We start from the raw sequence: 11,242 nt of genomic DNA, 5'->3' as shown, positions 1-11,242 counted from the left end.
TGAACAACCATTTTTATCAAGGCTCCAGGGAGCTTAATCTGGCTGTGTGCCCAAGGCACCAGTAACAAAATCAGTGTAGGCGTTTTAGCTAACGACCTGGAAGAGAAAACAGAGGGTACTTTGGTATCGTTTCTGTTGACATCAAGAACTGGGCTTTGTAAGTCCTGATCAGGGGGCAAAGGGGTGAAGTGCAACATCTGCTTATCTCCTGTGAAACCAGGATGCCTTTTAGCTGTGAGTAAACTTGCTAATTTGAGTGAACCTCTGACATGCTCTAAGCAAGCAGGCCCCGTACATCCGGTGCTTTGCTGAATCAGGAGCTGCAAGCATGGCCTCTGTCATTCACTGGATTTGTGCCAGGGAAGGGGAAAAAAAAGCGCCACTTCGACTTCTGGCACCTTCTGGACCACAGGAGCTCGTCCACTGAGCAGCATGCTGAGGCTGCACCCCACTGCCTGCTGGGGCTGTGTGCTCCACACAGGGCCACACAGCCAGTCGCTGTATCCCTGCAGCACCACAGCATATGACATATCTATGTAACATAGAATGAAAATTGCTTTGCTCACCTCCATTTGATAAGACTTCCAAAAAATGTCCTTGCTTGCACTAAACTTCTTTAAAGAAAACAATAGATGATAGACAATTGTTTAGAAGATTTTATTACAAAATGATATATTTCAATATCTACATCCAAGAAGAAGGTTTAAAACTACAGCTCTACTTTCAGGAATAAAAATACAGTAAATTCTGAAAAAGGTAGTGTAGTATCTAGGTAGATAGCCCTTAAGTAATTTTTAATACTACAGAGATTCCACATGGGTTCCACATGCTATACATACACCTCTGTCTACATCGTGAAGGTGTCCTGCATCTTCTCTCTGCAAGCAGTTACAGATGTGTTCACATCACCCACATGCTTCAGCTGCTTTGAGATAGAAGTTTTAGCTCCTGCCTGGAGGAGCTGCAGCACAGTATACCATGAGATCAGAGTCATATTCAAGTATTACCGGGTGCAGACAGAGGTATCATTTGTGTTTACTGAACAACAATGACTAACTAGGTATGGTTCTGTGACTTTGTATTCAATACAAAAAAAAAATAAAATCAACAATATACTCAAGTAAAATGGCAGTGAAGGCAGCTTTTTCACATCTGTATATTCCAGACAAAGATATCTAATTTTTACTTCCCATTTCATTCCCCGAGCTGAGCTCAGATATATGATCTGGTGACTTTTGGTGACTGCAGCTTGTTCTCTGGGATGAAAACAGCCCTGAGGCAATACCAGAGTCATTATGCTCAGTAGTTATCACCATTACTTCTAAATTTAGTTTATTAAGAAAATAAAGCATATCAGAATACTTTTTTTTGACTGACAAATCTATCCCAATAGCACTTCTATAACATAGTTTCAGCTTTCTCCTATTCCCATTAAAAAAATATTTGACATCCACCATAGAGTGTGGAGTGGTTTTCTGTCCAATCAATACAAATCTATGTTAGAAAACCATCACACAGCTGAGCAGGATGCTTTAAGTACTGCACTTGGAACTTCTTGCAAAGGATCATCCACATTTCAGGTAATATATTAGTAAAAAAATTCAAGTAATATTATATAGCTCTGATGAAATTTGACTGGCCAGTTTAGCAATGTCCAATAGTTTAAATTCTATTCTGTCATTAAGTTTACCTTGCTTACAAGGGGAAAAATGCACAAAGAAGATGAGAAAGGAAAAAGCTTATAGAGAATGGAACATTTTCCCAATGGTGCTGTTCCACTAGTACTGTTCCTGGGACTGTTCCCCATTATTTTGCTGTTCATAAAAGTTATTCTACAGTTTTCAGTGCTGCTTTTGAAACATCTCATTTCCAAAATCTTTTCATTAAAAACCCTTTCCTTTCTTAGAAAAAAATTCTAGTTCCAACACCACTCTTCCTGAAAACCCTTCAAACAGACTTTCAGTGCTCATCACAGCTCAGGGTGTAGGAAGCCCCATGCACCTCAGGCTTGTGTGGTCCAATACAAATTTGACAAAGATGACAGGCAGATTTTGGCTTAGTGTACTGAGCCACTAATTATCTAACAGCATGACAAAAAGAAGCCACAAGGCTATGTTTTAAATGTCATGTTTACACAATACAACAACCACAACTTCTCCCTTCAACTTGTGTGTCTGACACCAGTTCTCCGAAAATCCTAACCAATCTACTTGTCACATGCTTTCTGGAGTGCAGGAGTGCATAAGAGTCTTACTTATCTAGTTTTCCATGAACAGCTTAACATTTTTTAGAGATCTAGCAGTGTAAGTCACAGAGCAAAGTATCACATAAGAATTGTTACTGGAATATAATTTTTTAAAACAGGACTTCCTTACATATAGAAAACATTCTCTCCCTATCTCCCAGGGCTCCTTCCCTTCCAGTCAGGCTCTATTTGAATGCTGTTTGTACCTTGCTACAAGTCTGCCATGTCAAGTGGATCTTTTCCAAATGTTAAATACAGCTTTAAAGTATAGGTGTTATTTATCTACCTGAGAAGTTCTGTAATAAAATGAACCACTGATAACTATTCTAGGAGAAAGATATACACCAGCATAACCAATGTTGTCAGTATTGAGAATTCAAGCATTAAACAAGACTCAAAAATTGCACACCTCTACCACATCAAGTCTTTGATTACAACAAAAAAATAGTTTAGATTTTCCTATATACACATCACTTCTTTAAAGACATATGTGTTCCTATTTTCCCTATCCGGAGGTCCGCAGCAAGATTTCACATTCAGTGCACACAGCCTAGGCTACAACATCCTTATCTTCTTTCTCTTCTGCCAGTCCTGAAACTGAAGAAGTTGTTTGTTTGAAGGTACATAAATACTTCCAAACACTAGTTCTTTGAGAAGCCAACTTGATCCCCTTGGGTGCCTGGATACCAACTTCTCTTCAGACAGCTGCAGTCTGCTTTGATACATTCTTTGGGTCTTTACTTGGGACACACCAGTCATCTGCTTCTGAAGTAGCCTGGTAATGCTTGGAAGCGGATCTGTTAAAAACTGGCAGCTTCTCTACTGAATCTGTTGATAAGGCCTAAAAATACAAGAAGGAAAAATGTTATTTGTTTCTAACTCTCAATAATGGCAGTTTGCAAAAATTCATGCGTTATGTTCCATGACAGTGACACTACAAAACAAAGTTATTTAGGCAAATGTTTCTATGATAGATGCAGTAGCTCATGTGCTTGCTCTGGACAATTTGGCAGGACAAATGCAGCAACGTCAAGTCATATTTACACATTTTCATAGGCTGAAACAGTTAATCTCAAAACTATTTTCGAGGTAGACCTGGATGATTTGGAAAATAACTTTCATTTACAATATTCCAGAAAAATTTTAAAGTACATTCCTTTCCCATTTCCATATTTATTTTGCAGCTAAGAAAAAAAAAATCACATTCTCTTGTGAAATGGTCAAACTGAAATCTAACATGTATATAGCTGAACCATCTCTTCCTTTCCTAATGCTTCTCTAGCTGGGCTTCAGTGTGCCTGGTCTCTGGTTTACCAGAAGAAATTCAAAGTAAATTTTTCCCATGAGTAAGTTCAGAAAACAGTAAAAAAAATGTAGGTTTTTTTTTCAGGCTACTTATAAAAAGAACAATGCATGTTACTTGCCAGGTATTCAAGATTATCAATATCTGAGTCCCATATATGGGCTACACAACAGATGTTGATTAGGACTAGGTACTAGTCTCAATAGTACTAGTTTTCTATAGACTTTCTGGTTGTCAGGGTAAAGAATCAACAGTAAAGAAACTAGGCCTGTTGCTCACACCTTACTGTTACTTCACTTTCTCCCAGTACTCTATATTCTATAAACCAGTAGGTAACAAATCCAAAAACTAATGAGGCATTCACTAGTAGTTTAAGTAGACTGAAGTCAAGTGACCTTTTTAACTCTATATGCCAGTTACCAAATTTTACTGGCATTTCTTAACAAAAACATGAGGTTTTCTACTCATGAGCTGACAATTTTTTTACCTGAGTAGTTACCTCACTGTATTAATGGTAGTTACCTTTTATTTAACTAAATCAAAATACATACCTTCAAGTAGATAATAGCATCTGTTCCATAACCACATATGGAGTAGAGATTTAGATCTCCTTGAAAGTATTTAGCATATAGACGAGAAATTGGCAAGCCATATCCAAAGCCAGCCTAAAAATACAGCACAAGACAAAGTTAATTTATTTTTTACTAGTGCTTATGACTTTAATTTAAATAGCTAGAAAGTGTTCCACAATTTTAAACTCTTACAAAGCCCTTTGCACTTCCTCTTCTAAGAACACTGAAACATCTGATCAGTTTTATACAGAATATTGAAACTGAGCATTAAGAAAACCACAAGAAAGAAAAAATCTCCATGCAAGAGGGAGTGTTTAGATACATGTCCCACTTTTGTACATTTCTGTATCAAACAATAGTCTAAGCCCATTTCATTTGTCCAACACTTACAGCAACCTTATTAGCAACACAGGTAACGAAAATATCTTACAAGAGGGGTATTTCGACCATCATCCATCCTTGGCCTGGGTGCTGTGGAATACATGTAGCTAAACAGCCGTTCAATCTTCCTTACAGGAACACCACCTCCTCTGTCTGAGATCTGATTTAAGAGAGAATAAAGTTAACTACAAGCATGTACTACAAATGGTATTTTGAATGCTCTTATTTGAACATATTTTTCCAACAGTAATAAATGCAAACAATTATTTTGAAAATTCTTTTTCAATTACATAATTGTACTAAATGGAGGCTATGAGCATACATAGTATCATGCATAGTATCATTGATGCATTGTCAGAGGCTGGAAGGTGTTTTAATAGAGTTTGCTGCAGCATATACAACCATAAAGATTACATTCAGCCTGTATTGTAGTTTTAAGTACCTTAATTGACAGGTCTTCTTTTCCAAGAACAACTGTCACTTCAACTGGAGAAAGGGAAGGACTGTTTTCTTGGTATTCAACAGTTGCCCTCATTGAATTCTATGGAAAAGAAGGTTACCATTACCAGAGTGCTGGACCTATGCATTTGAAAAGCATACCCTGTAATGCAGAGGGTGACCACTGTTACCCTCCACTCCTATCAGTACTTAGTTTTCAGGGAAAACACTAATTCAGCATAACAGGAGCAGAGGAGGTCTTGCACCTAAAAGTGACTAAGCATAGCAAAGACTCTTCTATGTGTGAAAGACGACACTCTTCCTGCCCAACACAACTTAGCCCATGTAAATGCAATAATGTAACTCCCTTAAAAATCACCAGGTTTCTGAAGAGCAGAGTTCACCAGTTGCTAAAGGCTGAAAGAATTCCCAAGTTTGGCAGCACATTAGTTCAGCCCCACTCACCACTTAAAGATCTATCATCTGCTCCACAGAAAAGGCAGCAGGTGAAACCTCACTACAGATATAATTTCTAGAAGGTAGCTAGCAGTAGACAACTCCAAATCCCACTTTTACTCTTTCTCCCCCTTACCCTGTCCCATTTATCATCCCACAAAAAAAAGTGTCCAAATACTCACCTACAATCATCCCTTTACCAACTGCCAAAGCTATTTCCATACATAACATTTCAGAAATCTCACTGTCCTATGCAAAGTTATACTTCATTCAGATCTAGCTAGAGATTCTAAGTATTGATGCTTCAGCTCAGACTACTATGGGAACAAACAGTTGATACTGACATACCTTAAAGAGCTCAAAAAGCATGTGATAAAGATGAGACGGAACATATACAATGTTAATTGGCTCTCCTGGACGTTTTCCTAGAGGAAAGGAAGAATATATGCAAGATTTAAAAGGGTAATGGAATTTTTCTGTACTGTATCCAAATTTTACAATAAGCCAGTGGTATGCCAGAACAAACATGAAAATAAATCCAAGTTTCAGTTTTAGGGGTTTTTTCCTTCAAATGAGCAAACAACTTTATGCAGTCTACCAGTGTTCAGATTGTAATTGGCACTTGCTTAGTAACAGGTTTTTTTCAAATAAACTGAAAAACTAGAGTACTGACTCCCTTTTATAAGCAAAGGATTTCCAAGGTTAAGCAGAAAGCCTCAGATTATACACATGCAACCAGTTTGGACCAGAACCAGCATTTCAGTCAGTAGCCCTAGTTCCTCACCTCGGGTACAGAGCTCCTCACTAGCAACCTATCGTATTACTTGAAGTACAGGTTACTCTTACTTCTCTCAAATTCATAAATATGAAATCTCAAGAAATCTAGTGTTTAAGATACAATGACACCCGAGTTCCACGATGAGGGTTGAAATGAGGTGTCTGTAACATGAACTGAAGAGGAGCTAGCCCAAGACAGATCAGCTGGTATGTATTGTTATGGCTATAGAAATGGGAGCCATTTGATTCAGTAAAAGCAGCAGTTTGGCTACTGATAGGAAGACAGATGTAAAGGCTCTCTTCTTACCATTCACTTGAGTAAGTTTCAGTTCTGGAGACGTTAAATAATACTGGTCACACAACATCTTGGAACTTGTAAAAGCATCTGAAATATTTAAGTAAAATATATGAAGTGTAACATCAAACACTGTAGAAGTTCATTCTAATAGATGGCAAAAGGTGTTACAGACTCAAAGCCTACGTCTCAAAAGAATGATAACATCGCATCCACTATGTGCATTACAAACTTAGAATACAGGAGCATGGGCAAATCTTCAGTACCACTTAATTGTCAAACAGATCCATCTCTTTTCTATGAGCAGGTAAGACCAATTTCCACACCACAGACAACTAACTCCTACCTCATTTGTCACTTGATAGGCCTTACTCTAGCCCACTTTTCACTGCTACTTAGTATTTTAAAGCTCATGTTTTGACAGACTGCTTTCAGCTCTTTCTATAGAAACCACTCAGTATCCTATGTGACATGTTGGTCGCTCAAACTATTTGCAATCAGATGTGTTGATCGTGAAGAGAAATCTAAAGGAGCCGAGAATACATACCATTCACCACCTCAGCAACATCACAGCAAGGATCAATGCTTCCAATATGCCTCGGGTGCCCAGAGCCAGATTTATCATCAAAAAGAAGGGCTGTTTGAGATGAAAACAATACTGTATTTAATTCCAAATACTATATTACAAAAATAAAGCCTGAGTTTAAAAAATGCTATCGACTGTCAGCAAACTTTATTGGCTTTCCTGTAGTTCAGCATCTAAAGGCTTTTCAGATGTAATGAACAAGATCCCTACATATTCCACACAAGACTTATTGCACTTAGGCTGCCATCTAGATCCCATTACCTTCATTAGTCATGCATTCAAACTTTTCCATGTCACACAAAATCACCTAAGGCAGACCTCCAAGAGTTTCATGAAATGTTTACATAAACATGTTTCTCATTAGGTTGAGCTTTTTCCTCAGGTAAAAATTTCTACTTACTGTGTTGGTTCATTAGCATCCGGGTGGAAATACGACTCAGGTAAAAACGGTCCAAAAAATACTGGATGTTTTGATTGGTGACAGGATCTACTTTGAAAGTGTCTTTGTATTCAATCACTCCTTGTGCCATTGTAGGAACCACATCATGATGTCTGTTTCGGACTCTAATTAACGTATCTATAAAGCTAGGGCAAAAAGATCTTTTTAGAAAGATTCTAAGACTACACAGAGGCAAGCTTTGTACAATATCATTATCTTATCCAGTAGCAGCACAGGTAAGTGCCTACAACCTTAACATTACATTACAGTCTACTTTTTTTCATTATTTTAAAAGCAAACTCCTCACTGACATAAACCAGAAGAGTTTGTTATATTTAATACAAAAGATCTAATAGTTTGCCATGTCAAATTCATATCCTGTTTACTTATTCATAATAGTCTGAGGAGAGGAGAATGTGAGGAAGGGAAAACACCCCTAGCTAACGTCTTGGAAAGAAGCAGTGATGTTAATTCACAGATAGTTTTTGCTGCTGTTTCTGCCATGGCAGTTCAAGGGGCAGTGTGCCCCTGAAAATGAGCTGCAACAGGTCAAATTATTTGTAATATTGCTAAATGTGAACAGAGATTTAAACCAGCTTGCTCTATGTACAGCACTTCATGCTAGATTATCAAATTCAGCTGATGACAGCTGTCACTTTAAACAGACTATACCGTGATAAGTGGAATGTGAGATCAAAAGTTCAAAGAAACAAATGAAAAGCTTACTCAGATAAGACTTTTTGGTCATCTGGGCTTTTCTGACAGAACTCAACCAGCTCCATTAGGCTTTGGATGTACCTAGTGAAAACATAACAAATATATGCTATTCGTCTGATTTTATTAGTCTAGAAATAGGAAAAACATTTTGTCTTGTCCAAATCATCACTCGTAACAAGCAAGCTAGTCATTTAAAGGATCTTTGAAGTATCCAAGTTGTATCCAGGTATGCAGCCACAGATGGACACGTCTGAACCCTCAAACCCTGAACCCTCAAAGTTTAAGTCTTTTCTTGGGCTTGCCATCCAGAAAGGAATCTAAACCCTCACTTTAGGTGTGTAGGATCCCCATACAATACTTGAGAAGAGAGGTACTTCAAAAGAAGATCCAAATGACAATTACTGATCAGTAAACCACCTAAGCAGATTTCTTCCAAATCTGATGAGCTTTAGCTACAGCTAAGTACTTAAGCCTCTTGTGCTAACATCTGACAGTCTTGATGCACACTGCAAAGGTACAACTGTTTGCTAAATTAAGAACAGTTTCTGGACCTCACTTTTGCTGTTGATGTCAGTCATCCTTGCAAATGCTGCAACCGTGCCAGTAAAGCATGGATAAATCAGATTCAATCACTGTGTCAACCACAAAGATCATATTAACCGAACTCCAAACACTTGGTGCACAGACTGATGCAATATGCTATGGAACACAAGTTCTGTTAATTCCATGAGCAAGACACACAAACAAGTATATAGCCTGTTTTCCCATTTTTGTGTAGCTCTGAGGGTCTGTGATGCTATGTGAAAACAGAGCACATTTTCTCTCTCCCATCTTAAAGACTACAAAGTGAGATTTTTTTCTAGCAGGTATTTCAAACTGTTAGTTTCATTTTAAAAAGCTAATTAAAGTTTTCTTTCAGTTTAGCATGCTAGCAAAGAACAGTATATAACAACTTGCAATTCAGCTTTGATGAATGAACTTAATTTCTATTGTATTTTGTTATTTTCTTCTGCTATGTGAAAATGTCTACAATAATAAGTTACAAAGATATGTTATTTTACAGGCTGAATTCAAGTAGTTCTTACTTACCAGCTTTTCACTAATTGTACTGATGGAGTGCCTAGTAATTTATCAGGAAGAAGCTCGATTTCTCTCAGTATGTTTGCAAATCGCACAGGAAGCTCTTGTCGCAAAAAGGCAAACGAAGTTCTCTCACATCCATTAGTTGAGCCTACGAAAATAACAAAATAAAAACTCTGTTTACAAAGTTTTGAGATACAACTAGCTGTCTCTCCCATGGACTTCAGGACTATACTCCTTTGCAATCATCATGCTATTACTGACTAGTTCTCCCAAGTCTATGTATCTGTACTGAATGTTGTTTACATGCCAGCAAGTCACAGAGTGTTCCTGGGAGGAATATTTGTACATTTTCCATTTTGACACGGGACTTATTTGTAATCCTCTAGAAGAAGCGCTCCAGCCTTTGTAAACACGGGCTTCTTCAGGGGTGACGTCTGGAAATGTCATGTAGGCACAGACTTCAGCCACCATAGCGGTAATTGGATCTGGGTACAGCTTGCTCACTCCAGCAAGACAAGACTAACGGCTCCTCCCCGATAACGTGTTCCGCAAACACGAAAACAATCCTTAGCCGACTTAACTATCACTCCTACGCCCGGCCATCCCTTCAACTCCTCCGACGTAGGACTGTAGCGTAGCTTCAGCTTTGATCGGGGCAGGTACAGCTCGCCATTGCCTGGCAACTGGCCGGCAAGAAGCTGAAGCCGGGGGCAGCTGCTTTCCTAAAGCCACCTGCCTGGGCCCGCTAGGTCCCCGAGAGAGACTCAGCCCGGCCGTTCGAGGAGCAGACCACTTCGTCCGCCTTGGCGCTGGGGAGCCTGGCTGGGCCGAGGCGCGGGCAAGGCTCGGGCCACCGCCTTCCGCAGCCCGCCCCCGCTGCAGCCCCCCGCGTTCGCCCCTCAGCGGAGCGACGAGCCCCTGACCGACGGGCTGGCAGCCGTGCCCCGCTGACCGACCCCACGCTGCTCGTCTCGCCACTCACCGAAGTCCAGCAACTGCTTGATGGAGAGTGGAGACGGGGAGAAGCGGGAAAACTCTTCCACCTCCCGTGGCAAACGGCCGTGACGGCTGATACTGCCGCCGCTGGCCCCGGCCAGGGGGGCGGCGGTACGCAGGGCGATCCGGGCGGCCTTCATCGCTCCCGGCGCGTCGGTCGGGGGGAGTGTGTGTGTGTGTGAGGTGTGCCGGTTGGTTGGTCGGTCGGTCGGTCGGTGGTTGTGTGCGTGTGTGTCAAGTATGCCAGCCAGTCAGTCGCTGATCGGTCGTCGGTCAGTGGGCGGTTACCCTCGCAGCTCCCGCCGTCCCCTCTCCGGTGCCGTGCGGCTTCACGTGCAGCCCGTATTTACGGTGCCGGGGGGCGGGGCTCCGGCGGGCCGCACCCCGCCGCCCGTAACGGAACGTTCCCTGCGCAGGGCCGGCTCGTGACAGCCTTTGGCCGGCGCCCGCTGTGCACACGGCCCCGCGGTTGCGGGCGCGCCGCCAGCCCCTGCGGAGGGCTGAGCTGAGGGGCGGCCGCGGGCAGCGCTGGTCCCGCGACGGCTCCGGTGACCTTGTTTACTGGGCAGCGCCCGGCCAATGTCAGCGCGGGGCAGCCGTGCCAAGAGCCGAGGGCGCGCGCGCCTCTCGGGCACCCAGGTCAGGGGTCGCTGTCAGCCGCGTGCCAGCTCTGTGGCCAGCCGGAGGTAGGGGGTACTCTAATGTCTTGTGGATTAATCAAAGGGGGAACCATCCCTGTGCTCTACGTGCAGGGAGTGCCAGCGGTGGAATTACTGCAAGTCCGGGGTTGGCCCAGAGAGTAGGTGTAGTGCAAAAAGACCAAAAGTAGATCCTAGCTACAGGCTTCAGGGTGCTTGACATGTGGGTCGTCACTGTGACCCAGATTAATAGTGACCAAATATGCAAAGACGCTTTGGTGACGCACTGCCCCCACATCAGAAGCGGTGACTGGCT

General features: G+C 41.5%; 1 protein-coding gene across 1 annotated transcript; it reads right to left on the bottom strand.

Moving 5' to 3' along the window:
- Nucleotides 1–638: 638 nt before the first annotated feature.
- On the bottom strand, nt 639–10,623 carry PDK4 (pyruvate dehydrogenase kinase 4). The gene is made up of 11 exons (XM_061996421.1): nt 10,275–10,623; nt 9,299–9,440; nt 8,219–8,290; nt 7,454–7,638; nt 7,015–7,104; nt 6,480–6,557; nt 5,744–5,820; nt 4,944–5,042; nt 4,551–4,661; nt 4,100–4,213; nt 639–3,086 (listed from the first exon to the last, which is right to left on the bottom strand). The coding sequence occupies exons 1-11, from the start codon at nt 10,426–10,428 to the stop codon at nt 2,943–2,945; spliced, it is 1,266 nt and encodes a 421-aa protein (XP_061852405.1). The 5' UTR covers nt 10,429–10,623; the 3' UTR covers nt 639–2,942.
- Nucleotides 10,624–11,242: the final 619 nt, after the last annotated feature.

Source organism: Colius striatus, chromosome 5 (assembly GCF_028858725.1).
Source record: "Colius striatus isolate bColStr4 chromosome 5, bColStr4.1.hap1, whole genome shotgun sequence".
Classification (NCBI taxonomy): Eukaryota; Metazoa; Chordata; class Aves; order Coliiformes; family Coliidae; genus Colius; species Colius striatus.
This window is presented reverse-complemented; position numbering and strand designations above follow the sequence as displayed.